This window comes from Heterodontus francisci, chromosome 30 (genome assembly GCF_036365525.1).
Source record: "Heterodontus francisci isolate sHetFra1 chromosome 30, sHetFra1.hap1, whole genome shotgun sequence".
In the NCBI taxonomy this organism is placed as follows: domain Eukaryota; kingdom Metazoa; phylum Chordata; class Chondrichthyes; order Heterodontiformes; family Heterodontidae; genus Heterodontus; species Heterodontus francisci.
Window position 1 is genome coordinate 57669340 of NC_090400.1, and position 17767 is coordinate 57687106.

Sequence of the window (17767 nt, forward strand, 5' to 3'; positions counted from 1 at the left end):
TAAGAGTTTTCCTTAGTTCGTGTTTCTATAAGGGGCCACACGCGGCCGGGGGAGTAGGCAACTGCAAAACCAGACTGAACGTCCACTGTAAGATCCGAAACACACCCTGATAAAGATTTCAACATCAGATATTTAAACAAGACTCTGTCTTGCACAGGAAAAAGGGACAAACAAGCAGGAATTTAAATGTTTTTCAAGAGGAGCCGTGAGACACAGTAACTGTACAACTTCTGAAGTTCTTATATAAGATAACACAGCCAAAAGCTGGGTGAATTTTTCCACTGCTAGGAACATTCCTTGAGTTTATACACAAAGATCAATTAGCACTTTGGGTATTATGACATGAAACAAACAATAACAATTGCAAAGACTGGCAATTAAATTCCAAATAAGTAGAACAACATCGCAAAATATTGCGACTAACATTTTGGACTAGGCATTTCCATTTGGAATGGAATATTTGTATAGATCACAAGGTTAATCCTAATGTAGAAGGCCATTCAGCCAAACTACCAACTTACAGTGTTTTTTTCTCAAAGAACGGAATTAAACAGTGCGCCCATTTAAGAAATAGGGTACAAAAATGCTGCTTAGGGGATCGCAACATTGATTGAACTTTAAATGCTGAGCACTCTCAATTTAAATAGGAGCAATGTAAATTCTAATTGAGGAAATAAAAACTGTTCCAATTTAAAATCTGAGTTATAAGTGGTTGAAATGCTGCTCAGCAGATAGACCCGTCAACATGGACGGTTTCCAGTCTTGATTTTAAAATTCTCATTTGTTTCCAAATCCCTCTATGGCTTTGTCCCTCCCTATCTCTGTAACCTCCTTAAGCCCTACAACCCTCAAAGATCTCAGCGCACTTCAAATTCTGGCCTCTTGTGCATTCCCGATTTCCTTTTCTCCACCATTGATGGGCACCCTTTGTCTGCCTGGGCCCTGAGCTCTGGAATTCCCTCCCTAAACCTCCCCACCTCTCTCTCTCCTCCTTTAAGGCGCTCCTTAAAGCATACCTCTTTGACCATCTATCCTAATATCTTCTCATCCGGCTTGTTATCAAATTTTGTCTGATTACGCTCCTATGATGCTAAGAACCAACCACCCAGTGTTTCATCTTCAGATAATGCAGACACCATGGAATGCTGCATACAGATGTTAACAGCATAATGCTGTTTTGGATACCACCTGAAAATTAATTGAGTGCAAGCCCTTTCTGTTCCTGTAGGCCATGGGGTTGCATGTGAGGAGCTCTAATTCGCACATGGTTGCTATCTACAATGCTCTGCCAACTGGTGAAAGGTCTGTGCCATGTTCATCTGGGCCTCATTTCCACAGGAAAAGTGATGAAGGTGCTGCTCCTTGCAAACACAGTATTTGTCAATTGCTTCATACATATAAGCAATGCAGACTGGCAGGTGCACAGAACGGCTTCTACAGTGCCCTGGAAGGATCTGGTAGCATGAAAACAATGCTGTGGTAGTCTCACTATTAGAGGAAGAGCCACCCCTACTCGAAGTGTTGGCTGCAGGCCATCCTGCAGCAGATGGTACAACTCTGTGATAGCCTTTCTCAAAGCGAATGCGGTGAAAACAAATCTCTGAAATGCACAGCTATAAGTGGAGGGGTATAAAAACACAAGTCCTAAAGTATTACAGGTGTGGAGAAAACAGTCAAGTGCCATTGCATCTGCATTTGTTGATGCCTCATGAGATCTTCTTCCTCGTCTAAACTACGCAGCATGATTGGAACCACCATAGACTATTCATCTGTACCACTCCGACCACTGTGATTAAACGATATGTTGATGGGGTTGGATAATGAAGGGTAGGAGAAGCATAAACATTGTTAAGGACATGATGGGCCAAATGGTCTATTTCTGTGCTGTAAATACTATGTAAACTACGTAAAACTATGCAGCAGCAAACAAGAATAACGAGGGGAAATATTGGAGGGAAAAAAAACTTTAAAATGTGGAAAGAAACAATCACATGGAACATTATGCACAAAACTAGTGCCAAGTAATTGTAGATATATATGTAGAACAATAGTCTCGCTATAGCCCAGCTCCCAGGATTATCGATGCGCCCATTCTGCATGTGTTCTGAGGTGGGCAAAGAGCCTCACCTGAAGTTGTGAAATTGTAATTTAAATAACTGTTTATAAATAACTGTTTTTAAATAAATGAGGCTCATACTTACCTGCAGCAAAGTCTGCTTCTGGCCCCAAAAATAAAACATTGCAAAAAGTCCTTTACTTATCCTTCATTCTGGTTTGCATGGTCGCAACTTAACTCAGTAACATTTTACATGAGCAAATGAATTAGAGGAGAGAAAAAATGTGGACCTGGTAAACTATCATCCACAGAGAGTACAAAGGATAACACATTTCACTTTTTATCAGAAGTATTTGCTCTCCAGACAACTGTGCTTTGCAGGTGCCTGCTTGGTGTGGATGTGATACTGATGGCATGAAGCGGACCTGGAGCTGACGGGCTGATTGTTAAGAAAGGATAACCGCAGCTTTAATGTAATCTCTTGATTTAAGAAAAAAGAATTGATACTCACTGTGAAGTGGTGACCCAGAGGGGCTGCTCGAGAGACCAGCTACTGGACTGCAGCGCCCACCTTGTTTGGTCGTCAGCTCTTGTTCAATATCTTCCAGCCCAGCACTCTTCTGGAATCGACTCATGCGATTCACCACACGGGGAGACATGTGCGTTCGCACAGAGGGCTGTCCACCATAAGGATTTACCGGAAACACATGCGAAGTACCCCGGAGCGTGCTGATTACCACCCAGCGACAGTCCTGGCTGAAACAAATATCTTGCACCTAGAACACAAATATGGAAATAACAGAAATTATAGCCTAGAGTCAGAAAGTCATTCCTGCACTTTTTGTTTTGTACTTTTAAAGAAGTCCACCACAGGCATTATGGGCTGAATGACTGCTCTGTATGATTCTATGATTCAGATTGAATTATTCAGAATTACCTACTTAACAACAGTAACTGCATAGGAACATAGGAGCAGGAGTAGGCCATTCAGCCCATTGAGCCTGCTCTGCCATTCAATAAGATGGGCGGCACAGTGGTTAGCACCGCAGCCTCACAGCTCCAGCGACCCGGGTTCAGTTTTGGGTACTGCCCGTGCAGAGTTTGCAAGTTCTCCCTGTGTCTGCGTGGGTTTCCACCGGGTGCTCCGGTTTCCTCCCACCTCCAAAAACTTGCAGGTTGATAGGTAAATTGGCCATTGTAAATTGCCCCTAGTGTAGGTACATGGTGGGGATGTGGTAGGGAATATGGGGTTAATGTAGGATTAGTATAAATGGGAGGTTGTTGGTCAGTTTCAGTGCTGTATCACTAAATAAATAAATAAATATAAAGATCATGGTTGATCATCCACTTCAATACCTTTTTCCCACACTATCCCCATATCCTTTATGTCATTGGTATTTAGAAATCTGTCAATCACTACTTTAAACATACTCAATGACTGAGCTTCCACAACCCTCTGGGGTAGAGAATTCCAAAGATTCACAACCCTCTGAGTAAAGAAATTTCTCCTCATCTCGGTCCTAAGTGGCTTCCCCCTTATTTTAAAATTGTTTTTTTTTATTTGTTCATGGAATGTGGGCGTCACTGGCTATGCCAGCATTTATTGCCATCCCTAATTGCCCTTGAGAAGGTGGTGGTGAGCTGCCTTCTTGAACCGCTGCAGTCCATGTGAGGTAGGTACACCCACAGTGCTGTTAGGAAGGGAGTTCCAGGATTTTGACCCAGCGATAGTGAAGGAACGGCGATATAGTTCCAAGTCAGGATGGTGTGTGACTTGGAGGCGAACTTGCAGGTGGTAGTGTTCCCATGCATTTGCTGCCCTTGTCCTTCTAGTTGGTAGAGGTCGCGGGTTTGGAAGGTGCTGTCTAAGGAGCCTTGGTGCATTGCTGCAGTGCATCTTGTAAATGGTAAACACTGCTGCTACTGTGCGTCGGTGGTGGAGGGAGTGAATGTTTGTAGATGGGGTGCCAATCAAGCGAGCTGCTTTGTTCTGGATGGTGTCAAGCTTCTTGAGTGTTTTTGGAGCTGCACCCATCCAGGCAAGTAGAGAGTATTCCATCACACTCCTGACTTGTGCCTTGTTGATGGTGGACAGGCTTTGGGGAGTCAGGAGGTGAGTTACTCGCTGCAGGATTCCTAGCCTCTGACCTGCTCTTGTAGCCACAGTATTTATATGGCTACTCCAATTCAGTTTCAGGTCAATGGTAGCCCCTAAGATGTTGATAGTGGAGGATTCAGCGATGATAATGCCATTGAATGTCAAGGGGAGATGGTTAGATTCTCTCTTGTTGGAGATGGTCATTGCCTGGCACTTGTGTGGCGCAAATGTTACTTGCCACTTATCAGCCCAAGCCTGGATATTGTCTTTCTGCATTTCTACACGGACTGCTTCAGTATTTGAGGAGTCGTGAATGGTGCTGAACATCGTGCAATCATCAGCGAACATCCCCACTTCTCACCTTATGATAGAAGGAAGGTCATTGATGAAGCACCTGAAGATGGTTGGGCCTAGGACACTACCCTGAGGAACTCCTGCAGTGATGTCCTGGAGCTCAGATGATTGACCTCCAACAACCACAGCCATCTTCCTTTGCGCTAGCTATGACTCCAAACAGCAGAGAGTTTTCCCCCTGATTCCCATTGACTCCAGTTTTGCTAGGGCTCCTTAATGCCATACTCGATCAAATGCTGCCTTGATGTCAAGGGCAGTCACTCTCACCTCACCTCACCTGGTTCTGGACTCTTCAACCAGGGGAAACATCTTACCTGCATTTACCCTGTCTATCCCTTTAAGTATTTTGTAGGTTTCAATGAGATCACCTCTCATTCTTTGAAACTCTGGAGAATACAGGCCCAGTTTCCCCAATCTCTCTTCATAGGACATTATGTGAAGTTCTGAGACATTTTGAAATAATATGATGCTGTGTAAGTGGAAGTCATCGACAGCATTGCCACATAAACTCAAATGTTATAAAGAAGGATACATGGGGGCTGCTTTGCTGAACACATACTTCTGGTGTGGAGTTTTGCCCATCAGGAGCAGATATCAAGAAATAGCAGGGGAGCTCCTCTCCCTTCTCCATGATTTTCCACAAATGCACAGTTACCCCTGGTAGGCACTAGTTTTAAAGTGTTGTATGTCAGCTGTGGCTCAGTGGGTGACACTCTCACCTCTGAGTCAGAAGGTTGTGGGTTCAAATCTTATTCCAGGACTTGAGCACAAAAATTAAAGGTGACACTCACTTCAGTACTGATGGAGCGTTGCACGTTTGGAGGTGTTGTCTTTTGAGTGAGACCTTAAACCAGGGTCCCATCTGCCCTCTCAGGTAGGCTGCAAGATTCCATGGCACTATTTTGAAGATAATCAGGGGAGTTATCCCCAGTGTCCTGGGCCAATATCACTCAACATCACATAAAAAAAGTTATCTGGTCATGATCACATTTCTGTCTGTGGGATCTTGCTGTGTGCAAATTGGCTGCCGCGTTTCCTATATTACAAGAGCGACTACACTTCAAAGGTATTTCAGCGGCTGTAAAGCGCTTTGGGACATCCTGTGGCTGTGAAAGGTGCTTTATAAATGCAAAGCTTTCTTCTTTTTTCTTTTCACTTTGCATGAAAAACATGAAAGTGCCGGTGTCTCCTGTAAAAAAGTGTGATGGTAAGTAAAGAAATAAAATGCACTGAATGACAGACACCAAAAGAAGTGAGACCATAGGTGGCAGATTCAATGACAAAGGTTTTGTAACAGTGAACTTAAAGCCATCTGAGGCTGACACTGTCTCGTGCATCAGCATGCATGTCGTGTTATTTCAGCTCATTTACAAGGCAGCAAAGGGGGCTCTGAATGTTAGCAGAAGACTGGAGAGACAGGAAATACTGGACCTCCACTACACCTGACTTGATGTGCATTTACACTTCACTGTGCTGTTAACTGTGCCATAGCCAGGCATCAGGCCCTGAGAGAGTACTTAAAAGCACCTACAGGATGCATATGGTTCAGGCTGACTGTATTCCACCTACCCCAGAATTTTGTGTTAAACATTTCTAAGGGGTCCTATGTGTAATGTTTATACAGATTTGGGCTCTGTGTGCTATATGCAATTAAAAACAAACCTAGAAGGAGAAATTCAATAAGGCCTGTATTTAAGTGTGGGGATCATATTGCCCAGTCGAGTTGGGGCAGGCACACAACTTTGTGCTTCCCTGCTTATCAACCTGATTGCAGTATGCAGACCAGCGCAAAACATGCTGCTGACTGGCTGCGTGCTCAGCAGGAGCCCTGAAGCGTGCATGGCTAGCATGGAGTACAGCTAGCCTACACTCCTTAAAGGCAGCCTTCCCCTCTTAAAGGGGATTTGTATTCAGGCTACAACAGCTGCTCAGAAAGTCTTTGCTGAAAGGCAGGAGACTGTAAATGGAGAAGATAGAGGGCTCTGAGGGTCTCCATTTTGAGCACCCTCGCAGGGGAGGTAAAAAATGCTGTTCCTGTGCTGGGATCAGGCAGCCAGACCGTGGCAATCAGTGGGGAAATCCCTCCACTGGCAGCATCGGGGCCGTGGGGATGGCCATTGCTGCTAGGGACCCCTCCTTGGGCCATGGAGCCTCTGGATGCAATTTCCCCCCTGCCATCCGGAGGGTCACTTTGCCGCTGCCAAATGCTGGCAGCTCAGACAAATGGCCATTAATAGGCCCTTTAATTATTTTAATTTGCCACCCACCTCCAGTTGGTGAGCGGCCGAGCTGCTGCTACTGCCACTGCTGGGAAAATGGCCTGGTGGCTAGACAAGGCTGAATAATTTAGTTTTGTATGTATTATTGGATAAAGTTGTTATAGAATTTTTTTTAACATCAGGATTTGGGCCAAGAGGATACCAATGATAGTCCACAGCAGAGGGAAAGGTGGGAATTGTGGAGCAACAGTGATGTGGGGATGTGATTTCAGGGGAACCAAAATCTGAGTAGCCGGTCACGGACAGCCCATCCAGAGTGAAGGGGTTTCAGATGCCTCCTCCCTTCCTCCTTCTCCTCCTCTTCCGAGGTGCCCTCCGAAGGCCTGGTGGCAAGGGCTGTGCCTTCATAACAGCAAGGTTGTAGAGGATGCCGTAGACCACAATGAACTTGGAGACCCACTCCAGCAAGTACAGGAGCGTAACAGCTATTTGAGGACACCGATGGTCTGGACATGACGTTACTGGTTGCAGCATGGCTGTCATGGCAGGAATGCTGTCCACATGCAGTTGGGAGACAGAAGAGAGTCACGAGTCAGCTGTAGGGCAGGTAGCCCTTTTCACCAAACAACCAGCCTCTGGTTTATCGCTGTGACCCGAAGATGACGTGTGCAGCTGACTGGCATAGGATGAATGCATCATGGTTGCTGTTCACCGATTCTTTGTGCGTTGGCACACACCAACCGCATGTTCATGGAGTGATAGCCCTTGCAGTTGTGGTACATCTCCTTGTCACTATGTAGTGCTTGCAGAGCCATGTGCATGCACTTGATGACACCCTGCACTATTAGGAATCCTGCTAGCCTGGCTAGGCCACATTCTCACTCCTCTTGCTTCTCTCTGGTAAGAGAGAAGACTATGACATCTCCTCTCCTGGAATACAGAGCCTCTGTTAACTCCCTGATGCAGCGATTCATGGCGAACTGTGAGATGTTGGCAATGTCACTTGCTCCTGCCCGGAAGGATCCACTGGTGAAGGAGGTGAGAGCCATGGTGATCTTGACAGCCACTGGCAGCACCGTCCTCACCCTCCTGCACGGCTGCAGGTTGGTTGGAGGACGCAGCACAGTTCAGTGACCACCACCTTTGTGAAATGTAGCCACCTCAGACAGTGCTGCTGGCTGAGGTGGAAGTAGGAGACGTGCTCCTTGAAGACTTTGATGGGTACCCATATTATTGACAGCCCTCCTCCTCCTCCGTCTGTGCACAGCTTCCCCTCTCTACTGCCTGTGCTCCATCTCCCTGTCGTGTTGCAGCCCAAGAAAAACTGCAACTATAGCCCCCATACTGAAAGCAGGCTTTCTCCTGACAGGCCTTCCAGCAACTCTGACTTCCTTGCCAAAGTCCAGTGCCATCCCCTTGTGACTCCAAGAACATCTCCAAACTCCTCAATAACACTCAACACGGTCCTTTCACTCACTATAGCAGTGAAAACAGGTCAAAAGCACCTCACCTGGAAATCCCATGGCGATTCCTTTAAATAGGGTTACTGTGGAGTCTCTCTTGCAGCTGAATGCATGTTCAGCTGGAAGTTACTAACAAAGGGTGTTAACCGGGCCACAAGGTCCAAAATTGTGCACCAAATCAGCATTAGATGCTTCCAGCACGCATTTGCTAGCATCCTAACAATCATGGGACACTGTATGGGTCATGCCGTAAGTGGTCCTGTCGACATTTTTGGAGTTTCTGGCTTCTGGCTACAGAGCTGAATTTTGTGGCCCTGTTCTTTATAAACTTCACACATACCATGACTGGAAACCTTCCTCCATACATATCCATGAAAATCCTCCTTAGATTATAAAATAATTCCTCATTTTGGACACTAAATTCACACCTGTGCTTACTTCCTACAATAGACAGTTCAGGTTTTCAATCAGATGTGAAATGAATGCGTCCTAATTGTCCCCAGCATACCTATGAGTAACTGTTTCCGATAGAAAGTAAATTTGTTCCATTTTATTGTAATACAATTTTAACAGAGATAAGGCTGCAGTCAATTTAAGAATGAAGGTAACCCACGATGTTAAGGGTTTGGGAAATAATTAATTGTTTGCCAGCAACTCTCTATAAATGGCCTCACATTAGATATTCAGCCATTTGTCAGGCTGCAAGTCTAGTTCCAGCATATTTAGTCAATTGTTTCTCAAACAAAGTTCCTTTCATTGTCAAATAGTGTAATTTCTATCCCCTAGAAAGCAATCTTCTTCTACCCCAGCTCGGCATAATGAAAGATAAAAATAACCTCATCCAGTGATATACAAGCACAATGGAACCTCAATCTTAGCAACTCTAATGCAGTCCTCTTATTCTAGAGCATACCACACCTTTTCCCACTAATGACATGAATCCCTTCCTGGTGATCGGAGCAACAATGTGAATGAAGGAATATTATACAGATCTTTGTCTACACTGTAGATGCAACTACTAAGAATGTATTGTTGCTACATCAACAGCGAGCTAACATCATTGGACCCTGGCCTTCAAACACACTAGCAGCTAGGGGAAATCATTAGCACCAATTGAATCGTGCAACTTGAGCAAGCAAACTGAGCAAAACAGTCTGTGGAAGAGTCAGATCTGTCTCTCAAAAAGAGGAAACTAGAGGAGACCTAATAGAGATCTTACAAATTATGAAGGGGTTCAACACGATGGATGTGAAGCAAGTTTCCACTGTGGGTAAGTCCAGAACAGGGCGGGGGGAATTGGCGTGGGGGAACATATATATAAGACAGTCTCTCACAGATCAAATAAAGAATTTAGCAGGAATTTCTTTACACAGGGAATGTTGAAAATGTGGAACTTGCTGCCACATGTAGTAGTTGGAGCAGAAAACACTGACACATTTAAGAGGAGGCTTGATACATACATGAGAGAAAAGGGAATAGAGGAATAAGGGAGCAGAGTGGGAAGAGGTAATCAGAGTGGGAGGAGGCTTGTGTGGAATATATAGACCGGCATGGACTACTGCTTCTGTGCTGTAGATCATACATAATACTAGTTTGCCCAATTACATTTTATTAATAGATCTCCCTTGACTTTACTCACAGTAAGTTGGATTACCTGCTGTCACAGCATATAATGCATACTGTATTATTTTGCTGCTAAGGGTGGAGAATGCACTTGGCATGGCCTGTTTCTTTCAAGTCAGAAAGTCCAATTGCTAGAACTCCTGAGATCAACTTCATGTTAACTGCAGTTGGTGAGGGAGGTTTGCAGGGTGGTGGATGTTTGTTAGTATCCAACATCAACAAAAACTTATCTTTATATAGCATCTATCTTTTTCTTCTTCTTCTTCTTTGGCCTCCTAGTCTCGAGAGACAATGGATAAGCGCCTGGAGGTGGTCAGTGGTTTGTGCAGTGCGCCTGGAGTGGCTATAAAGGCTAATTCGAGAGTGACAGACTCTTCCACAGGTGCTGCAGATAAAATTGGTTGTCGGGGCTGTTACACAGTTGGCTCTCTCCTTGCGCTTCTGTCTTTTTTCCTGCCAACTGCTAAGTCTCTTCGACTCGCCACGGTTGAACGTTGCAAAATGTCCCAACGAGCATTTATCAAACAAAATTTGACACTGAGTCACTAAAGGAGATATTAAGACACATGAAAGGTAGGTTTTGAGGAGAATCCTAAAGAGAGGAAAGAGAGGTAAAGAGACAGAGAGGTTTAGGGAGGGATTTCCAAAGCTTGGCAGTTGAAGGCAGGGCCGCCAATGTTGGATCGATCAAAATAGAGGATTTGCGAGAGGCCAGAATTGGAGGACCGCAGAACTGGAGGTTACAAAGGGGCAAGGTCATGGAGGGATTTGAAAACAAGGATGAGAATTTTAAAATCGAGGCGCTATTGGACCAGGAGCCAATGTAGGTCACTGAGCACAGGGGTAATGGATGAACGGACCTTGGTGAGAGCTAGTTATCAGCGTTTTGGATAACCTCAAGTTTAGAGACAGTGGAAAATGAGAGGCTGGCCAGGAGATCCTGGAATAGTCAAGTTTGAAAGGTTACAAAGGCATGGAATGAGGGTCCCAGCCGCAGATGAGCTCAGGCAGAGGCAGAGACAGGTGATGTTACAGATACGGAAGCAGGTGATATTACAGAGATGGAAGTAGGCGATCTTGGTGATAGAGTGGATTTGTGACCAGAAGCTCGTTTCAGGGTCAAGGATGCAAATGACCGGTTCAGCCACAGACAATGGCCAGGGAGATGGATATAGTCAGTGGCTAGGTAATGGAGTTTTTAGTGGGGACCAAAAACAATCTTCCTAATATTTAGTTGGAGGAAATTTCTGCTCATCCAGTTCTGGATGTCAAACAAGTAGTGTGACAAATCCGAGACACTGGAGGAGTTGAGAGAGGTGGTGAGGTAGGGCTGGTGTTGTCAGCGTATGTGTCAAACCTGACTGCATGTTTTAAGAAAACGGCACAAAATTACACTTGACATGCACTAGAGTGCACATACGTACAAGCTACCAATGCTAAGTCATCGGTCACAGCAGGCTGGTGGATATGCTGCTTTATAACAATATAGGGATGTTATGGACAATATATTATCCAGGCCATTGATTTAAAGTGACTGAATAAGTCAAATTCTATTTTGTTTATATGGTATTCTGGGATATTTTACTGGGATGTTTTAGGGATTGAATTCTATGACTCTATCCATTGTTAGAATGCAGGTAAGGAATAATCCACAGAGTCACCAACATATCCCCCATTCTCTCTTATATGGATACATTCCAATATAGCTGTACCCCCTGAATTCTCCATTCCTCTGACTCCAGACACTTGTGCAACCCCATCCGTTTGCCCCATCATTGACAGGTGTGTCTTCAGCTGTCTAGGTTCCACACTCTGTAATTCCCTCCCTGAGTTACTCCCTCTCTTTCCCTTCCTTTAAGACATTTCTTAAAAACCACCTCTTGGCCACCCTCCTAATATCTCCTTCTATGGCTGAGAGCCCATTTTTTTATTGCACCTCTTTGAAACCCTTTGGGATGCTTTTCTACATTAAAGGCGAGAGATATATGTAAGTTGTTGGTATCAATAGTTGTGGTGATGGTGGTGCTCCAAATTTCAGAAGAACCCAGATTGTCCAGCATGTTCTGCCAAATTAACCTGACCTATCGGCATATCATTTGGTGACGCCAGGAGTTGGAGTTGTCCCAGCTGATGAGTATAAAGGTGGCACTGATGTGTAATGGAACATCAAGGTGCACAATGGATTCTGTGGTATGTTTGGGAGTTACACTGGAACCAAGACAATGCAAATCCACCACGTCACTATCACCTTGCATAGGCTTGTTTCTGTGAGCACAGTAATGAGCAATACGACACCTCCCACGCTTTGTTTCCTTCCTTTTTTTTCTCAAATCCTGAAAGTGGTAACTCTTGTTGGCGGCTGATTCCATGATGCTTCAGCATGTTGCACCAACTATTTTTCATGTATAAGAATATCTAGTGAGTAGTGGCAGTTTAGTCACCATGATGGGCATCTCAGCTGAATTCAAGCCTTTTCCCATAAAACACCTATCCATCCACGCACACATTCCAGCAGGATTCATCAGATTGCAATCAGGGACAAGAACTTGAGCTGATTTGTCCAAGTCTAATGGTCACCACCCTAATAATGGTTAACTTAACTAGGGATGCCAACCTTTAATCCTCCAGTATTGCCCTGGAGTCTCCAGGAATTAATGATTAATCTCCAGGACACTGCTGCGTGCAACATCAGAGAAAAATTATGGTGCTGTTAAAAATTGTGTGTTTTTTAAAAATTTTTGGTATGGGATGTTGGGCAGCCAACAGCTGGAGTGTGGGGTGAAGTGGTTGGAAGCTTGAGATCATGTGATGAAACCTCCAGGAATATGTCCAACCAGAAATGGCAACCCTAAAATCAGCACCAACCGGAAATCAAACCTGGGTCTTGCTGTATGTCTCAGTGCTGCACCAGGCAGTGATTTTACCTACTATGCCATGAGGAGAGCTTCCAATTTGTTTCTGGTGACACAGTTGCCACAACTGCAGTATGAATAGAGCACTGAAACAAACTCAAGTACAACAGAGGTAAATCAGCCTAGTATTAGCTGCAGTCTACCTTCAGTCTACCACTGACCACCTCCAGGCGCATATCCATTGTCTCTCGAGATAAGGAGGCCCAAAAGAAAGAAAGAAAGAAAAAAGAAAGAACCTTCAATAGGAGAACTTTCAGCTCAATTGCAAGTTAAACTCGCACAGGGCTCCCCTTTAATTCAGATCAGCCAGGAGCCTGTAAGCAATATGAATTAAATTCCCCCATATACAGGGGGGCTGAAAAGCTCTGTGTAAACAGAGTCTTCAAATGTAGAGAGTGAGACAGACAGGGATCAGATTAACAGTGACATGTCGCTTCACTGAATGACTTGATCAAAGAGTCAGTCACTCAGCTATGAGCCATGGCCAAGCACTCACTTCAGTCTGGGTTTCAATACACTCCCTACTTAACTAACAGACAGCTGTGATAAAAATCTCAACAAAAATTCCAGTCATGCACAGTGGACAAAAAAAAATCTGTATTCATTGTCATGTACGTTTAAATCTGTGCCTGCAAGCACTGCAGAAGAAAGAAATTTTAATCAGTTACCTTTGACAGATACTTGGCTGTACGATTGTCACATTACAATGAATGCCATATTCAGCAGATGGGGGCGGGGGGAAATAACCCATGCCTACACTCACATCCAAACTAGCTCCCTGATAAATGACAAGGTTTGCAGTTTTCCCAATCAGTTCTAGTAATAAAGACCTGCACCATCCTCACTTCAATGGAAGCCTTACTTTAGAGCTTCGATGGGGAATAGCATGGCATGTTCTGAGTAGCTGCCCCACGGTTATTTGTGTGCTCAGCCTCAATACAAGATTAGATGGATTTTACTTTCCATTTTATCAGAACATCCTCACATCTCTGAACAAAAGAACATACATAACGCAGACGTTTTATGTACCCAGTCAACTGAACTTGACGTCTTATTTAGACTGAGTGGCGGAAAAAGCCAACACATACAAGTTTAAACAGTATCCATGTTTGTTACTTGAGTATACAATGGAGGAGTCCCATTATAATACAAATTGTGGTATTTGAGTATATACAGTGAACTCCACCTCTAACATACACAAACTGTGAGGCATTTCAGTAGATAGAGAGCAATCCAATTATAATATATACAAACTGGTATTTAAGTATATATAGAGAAATTCCATTATCTTTCCTATCCTGAGTGGTGTGAAACAGGGCTGTGTTCTCGCACCCACACTTTTTGGGATTTTCTTCTCCCTGCTGCTTTCACATGCGTTCAAGCCCTCTGAAGAAGGAATTTTCCTCCACACAAGATCAGGGGGCAGGTTGTTCAACCTTGCCCGTCTAAGAGCGAAGTCCAAAGTACGGAAAGTTCTCATCAGGGAACTCCTCTTTGCTGACGATGCTGCTTTAACATCTCACACTGAAGAGTGCCTGCAGAGTCTTGACAGGTTTGCGGCTGCCTGCAACGAATTTGGCCTAACCATCAGCCTCAAGAAAACGAACATCATGGGGCAGGACGTCAGAAATGCTCCATCCATCAATATTGGCGACCACGCTCTGGAAGTGGTTCAAGAGTTCACCTACCTAGGCTCAACTATCACCAGTAACCTGTCTCTAGATGCAGAAATCAACAAGCGCATGAGAAAGGCTTCCACTGCTATGTCCAGACTGGCCAAGAGAGCGTGGGAAAATGGCGCACTGACACGGAACACAAAAGTCCGAGTGTATCATGCCTGTGTCCTCAGTACCTTGCTCTATGGCAGCGAGGCCTGGACAATGTATGTCAGCCAAGAGCGATGTCTCAATTCGTTCCATCTTCGCTGCCTCCGGAGAATACTTGGCATCAGGTGGCAGGACCGTATCTCCAACACAGAAGTCCTCGAGGCGGCCAACATCCCCAGCTTATAAACACTACTGAGTCAGCGGCACTTGAGATGGCTTGGCCATGTGAGCCGCATGGAAGATGGCAGGATCCCCAAAGACACATTGTACAGCAAGCTCGCCACTGGTATCAGACCCACCGGCCGTCCATGTCTCCGCTTTAAAGACATCTGCAAGCGCGACATGAAATCCTGTGACATTGATCACAAGTCGTGGGAGTCAGTTGCCAGCGTCCGCCAGAGCTGGCGGGCAGCCATAAAGGCGGGGCTAAAGTGTGGCGAGTCGAAGAGACTTAGTAGTTGGCAGGAAAAAAGACAGAGGCGCAAGGCGAGAGCCAACTGTGTAACAGCCCCGACAAACAAATTTCTCTGCAGCACCTGTGGAAGAGTCTGTCACTCTAGAATTGGCCTTTATAGCCACTCCAGGCACTGCTTCACAAACCACTGACCACCTCCAGGTGCCTATCCATTGTCTCTCGAGATAAGGAGGCCAAAGAAGAGAGAAATTCCATTATGATATACATAAGCTGTGGTATTTGAATACATACAGAGGAATCCCATTATAATGTACAAACTAGTATTTAAGTACAACAAGATCCATTGTAATATACACAAACTGTAGTTTTTCTCTGCATCATCCAGGTTTTTTATTGAGCAACCGAACTGAATACATCACCAAGGATGAAAAGACTAGGAGAGAGAGCGCAAGTTAAATAAATGCTTATTTCACTGTTGAATTACACTGTAGGGGTAAAATTTGGAAATTTTTTCTTCCTTTTCTCTTGGAAGATAATGGTTTTTAATTTTTTTCATGTAGGAGTTCAATATCTGTTTGAATCGTTAAAGACTGACAGGATTGGAAACATAATAAATTATTAAGAAATACTGAAGTTTGTATATGCTGGTCAATGGTATTTTTCATGCTGTGCTTGTACTTAGATCAAAGGCATCTTTTAGATTTGAGCCCTCCGATACAAAGAATGCTTTAATGATCTCAAACCCCTTAATAACCTACTGCCTCATAACACATGCCAGACTCCATACTGTCTCGCATACATTCAATAGGAATAGGTCACCACAGAACAGAAACCCACATGAAGCCAGTCACATAATAACAAATAACTTACATTTATATGGCATTGTTCATGTCAAAACATCCCAAGGTGCACAATTGCCAATGGTGGATCAAATAAATTCAGGGATGTGCAAGAGGCCGGAATTGGAGGAGCACAGAGATCTCAGATGGTTGTAGGACAGGCGGAGGTTACAGACAGAAGGAGGTGTGAGGCCATGGAGGGATTTGAAAACAAGGAAAAGTAGACCAGAGTCAGAAGAGCATATTTTATGCACTGGGACATGGGGCTGGGGATGACAGACCAAAAAATAGGGCACTTCAAAGTTTTAACAGCGTTACTCACCATAGTGAAAATATGCAATAATGCCTGATAGTACAATAATATGAGTGAGAAGTGTAATATTTACTGTGCTAATTGGAAGGGCAAATTTAAAGGAAAATGGAGGATGAATCACCCAAGGCCGCTCTTGTACAGCCTTCTAGTAACTGGTTTAACAGCTGCACTGACAGAGATCTGAGAGCAGGTCACTTGGTACAGAGGGAAATGTTAAGGTACAGAAAATAAATAAGAATACAGCAAGCAGATGTGCTTTAGAACCCTTAAAGAGAACAAGCAAGTAAAAGGTTTAACTCACTTGTGAAGAAGAATTGCTAAACATTAAGCATTCAAAGATTAGATCTGTTCAACAAGTTGTGGGTACAAACAAAGTATTTGGAGATAAAACGGCAACATCTTTCCTTTATCCCTTACAACAGAAGCAACAGTAGAAGACTCGCATTTTTGTATGACCACTGAAACTAACAATAAAATGTCCCTATTTTCTCTGATCTATGCCAGTCTATAATTAGATTCATACTGCAGGGGCATGGAGCTTTGTTCCCATTGTGTTCTGCAACATTCATTATTACGTTTTTGTGGACTATAATTTTTTCTAAATGTTTAAATGGAAAGCGTTCAAAGAGTTTCCTTTAAAACTCAAGTCAGAATTTATCAATACCAATTTTCAACTGCAATAGCTAAGTTCTCTGAACATTTAATGAAGCATGCTCAAAGTAATTGGTTTACTTTATAAACAGCGAGATATCGTCTGATTTGACACACAAGCCTCTTTCCAGCAGAGACCGTCAGATAATGAGCAGGAACTAAATCCATGGTCTATTTTCCCCTCCCCTGCCAGGTCAATTCTAACACCCGAACACCCTAACTGCTGTCCTTACTGAGATCAGCAAATGTTGCCTCTGTATTTCACCCATTACTGTCAAACCCAACTTGGATTTATATAGCGTCCTTGGTGTCTTTTTTTTAACCAAAAATATACTTTATTCATAAAAATCTGTAAAAGATACATTGCAAAACCGTTCCAAATTGACATTCCAGAAAGTGCAAAAGAAATCAGTTTTCTTCAATACAGAACATGAGTTGCCTCACAACCCTTCCATTCCATTTTACATGCAATGTACATTTGCATTACACTGCAAAACCATATTGTATACAGACCGAGGGGTTTTACACAGGCTCCAGCCCCTCGGTTCACTATGGCATGAGGACCTTACACAGTGGTCTTTCCCCATTGAGCCTTTGCAGTGGCTGCCCCAAGCTTTAGTGCATCCCTCAGCATGTAGACCTGGACCTTGGAATGTGCCAGTCTGCAACATTCGGTCATGGAAAACTCTTTGCACTGGAAGACCAGCAAGTTTCGGGCAGACCAAAGAGCGTCTTTCACCAAGTTGATGGTCCTCCAGCAGCAGTTCATGTTTATCTCGGTATACGCCCCTGGGTGCAGACCATAGAGCACAGACTCCTGTGTTACAGAGCTGGTCGGGATGAACCTCAACAAAAACTTTCCACATCTGCTTTGCAAAGGCACATTCCAGAAGGAGGTGGGCAACAGTCTCTTCCCCACCACAGCCACCTCGAGGGCAGCATGTGGAGGTGGTGAGATTCCGGGCATGCAGGAAGGATCTGACGGGGAGGCCCCTGGT

At 44.2% G+C, this 17767-nt stretch overlaps 1 protein-coding gene across 10 annotated transcripts in view; it reads right to left on the reverse strand.

Moving 5' to 3' along the window:
• The window catches only part of bcas3 (BCAS3 microtubule associated cell migration factor), a 999028-nt gene that overhangs the window by 586407 nt on the left and 394854 nt on the right, over nt 1-17767 (reverse strand). For all 10 annotated transcript variants that reach the window (XR_010968797.1, XM_068010741.1, XM_068010743.1 and 7 more), the window contains one exon: nt 2568-2832. Coding sequence is in view for 9 of the 10 variants with exons in the window: in XM_068010741.1 (XP_067866842.1) it covers nt 2568-2832 (265 nt within the window). In the remaining variant the exon portion in view is untranslated. The remainder of the gene's footprint in view (nt 1-2567; nt 2833-17767) is intronic.